At 41.7% G+C, this 2,518-nt stretch overlaps 1 protein-coding gene across 1 annotated transcript in view; it reads left to right on the forward strand.

Annotated features, from left to right (window-relative positions):
* Nucleotides 1–347: 347 nt before the first annotated feature.
* The window catches only part of tubb3 (tubulin beta 3 class III), a 20,886-nt gene continuing 18,715 nt past the window's right edge, over nt 348–2,518 (forward strand). Inside the window, exon 1 of the mRNA XM_062961701.1 lies at nt 348–511. Coding sequence (XP_062817771.1) covers nt 455–511 — 57 coding nt within the window. The 5' untranslated portion in view covers nt 348–454. The remainder of the gene's footprint in view (nt 512–2,518) is intronic.

The raw sequence follows: 2,518 nt of genomic DNA on the forward strand, positions 1-2,518 counted from the left end.
AAACCCCAAATGAACAGTCACAGAAGCGGCAGAAATATACAATGCCAGAAAACCGCACAATTATTATTATGATTATTATTATTATTATTATTAAGCGGCTGAGGGGCAAAAGGAAGGGGCCTGAGGCTGTGAGGAATGATGGGAGTTGCAGTCCAAAACACTTGGAGGGAGGGCCCAAGTTGGCCCAGGCCTGCCTGAGAAGGATGCTTTTCCATTGCAGGGATGCTGCAGGGATGCTGCAGTCTTTTCTCGTCCTCCTCCCTGCAGCGGCGGCGCCCTCTGATTGGCTGAGGCGCGCCGGTGACGTCACCGCCTGGGCCGCCGGCCGCTCATAAAACCCGCCGCCGCCGCCCCGACGCCTCTGCCGCCGCCGCTGCCGAAGCCTCTCCGCCCGAGGAAAAAACACCCGCCGCCCGCCCACGCCCACGCCCACGCCACCCACCGCCAAGGCACCATGAGGGAGATCGTCCACATCCAGGCGGGCCAGTGCGGCAACCAGATCGGAGCCAAGGTAGCCGAGACTTTGCAAGGAGTGTGTGTTTGTTGTCCGAGGCTTTCATGGGCTGGCTGGGAGGTTTCTCTGTCTGTCTGGCTTTGTCCCAGCATCATTCTCTCCTGACGTTTCGCCCACATCTATAGCAGAGGTTGTGAGGACTGTTGGAAACTATATATATATATATATATATATATATATATATATATATATATATATATATATATATCTGTAAAATAATGTCCAGGGTGGGAGAAAGATATAATATAATACAATATAATATATATCTGTGGAATAATTAATTAATTAATTAGATAGATAGATAAAATTAATTAAATAAATAATGTCCAGGATGGGAGAAAGATATAATACAGTAGAGTCTCACTTATCCAACATAAACGGGCCAGCAGAACGTTGGATAAGCGAATATGTTGGATAATAAGGAGGCATTAAGGAAAAGCCTATTAAACATCGAATTAGGTTATGATTTTATAAATGAAGCACCAAAACATCATGTTAGACAACAAATTTGGCAGAAAAAGTAGTTCAATACGCAGTAATGCTATGTAGTAATTACTGTATTTATGAATTTAGCACCAAAGTATCATGATATATTGAAAACATTGACTAAAAAATGCGTTGGATAATCCAGAATGTTGGATAAGTGAGACTCTACTGTATATATATATATCTGTGGAATAATGTCCAGGGTGGGAGAAATATATAATATAATATATATCTGTGGAATATTGTCCAGGGTGGGAGAAATATATAATATAATATAATATAATATAATATAATATAATATATATCTGTGGAATATTGTCCAGGGTGGGAGAAAGATATAATATAATATAATATAATATAATATAATATAATATAATATAATATAATATAAATTGGTGGAATAATGTCCGGGGTGGGAGAACGATATAATATAATATAATATAAATCGGTGGAATAATGTCCAGGGTGGGAGAAAGATATAATATAATATAATATAAATCTGTGGAATGATGTCTAGGGTGGGAGAAAGATATAATATAATATAATATCAATTGGTGGAATAATGTCCATGGTGGGAGAAAAATATAATATAATATATATCTATGGAATGATGTTCAGGATGGGAGAAAGATATAATATAATATTATATATATATCTGTGGAATGGCTGGCTGCTTCTTGCCTGGAGGAATTCTTTGTTGGGAGGAAACCATCAGGGCCAGCTAACACCTCCCAACAAAAAGGATTCTCCAGGCAGGTTTTGAATTGTGCAATTTGGCCACCTCGATGAGCATTGAATGGCCTTGCAGCTTCAAAGCCTGGCTGCTTTCTGCCTGGGGGAATCCTTTGTTGGGAGAAAACCATCAGGGCCAGCTAACACCTCCAAAAAAAAGGATTCTCCCAGGCAGGTTTTGAATTGTGCAATTTGGCCACCTCGATGAGCATTGAATGGCCTTGCAGCTTCAAAGCCTGGCTGCTTCCAGCCTGTGGGAATCCTTTGTTTGGGAGGTGTTATCTGTCCGTTAATTGTTTCCTGTCTGGAAACATCTCCCAACAAAGGGTTCCCCCAGGTAGGCATTGAAGCTGCAAGGCCATTCAATGCTCATCAAGGTGACCAATTGTTTTTCCTGTCTGGAATTCCTCTATTTTCTGAGTTTCATTCTTTATTTGCTTTCCTGATTTTATAGGGTTTTTTTAAATACTGCTAGCCAGATTTGGTTCATTTTCACACTTTCCTCCTTTCTGTTGAAATGGTCCCCCTTGATGAGCATTTAATGGCCTTGCAGCTACAAGGCTTGGCTGATTCCTGCCTGGGGGCAGGCCCGTAGCCAGGATTTTGCTTCGGATTTTGCTACATGCCTGCCTGGGGGAATCAGTATTTAAAAACAACCCTAAAATCAGGAGAGTCAATAAAGAACAATACTCTGAAAAGAGGGGAATTCCAGGCAGGAAAGAATCAGGGGCCAGCTAACACCTCCCAACAACGGATTCCCCCGGGAGGAAGCAGCCAGGCCTTGAA

This window comes from Anolis carolinensis, unplaced genomic scaffold (genome assembly GCF_035594765.1).
Source record: "Anolis carolinensis isolate JA03-04 unplaced genomic scaffold, rAnoCar3.1.pri scaffold_9, whole genome shotgun sequence".
NCBI classification, from domain to species: Eukaryota; Metazoa; Chordata; class Lepidosauria; order Squamata; family Dactyloidae; genus Anolis; species Anolis carolinensis.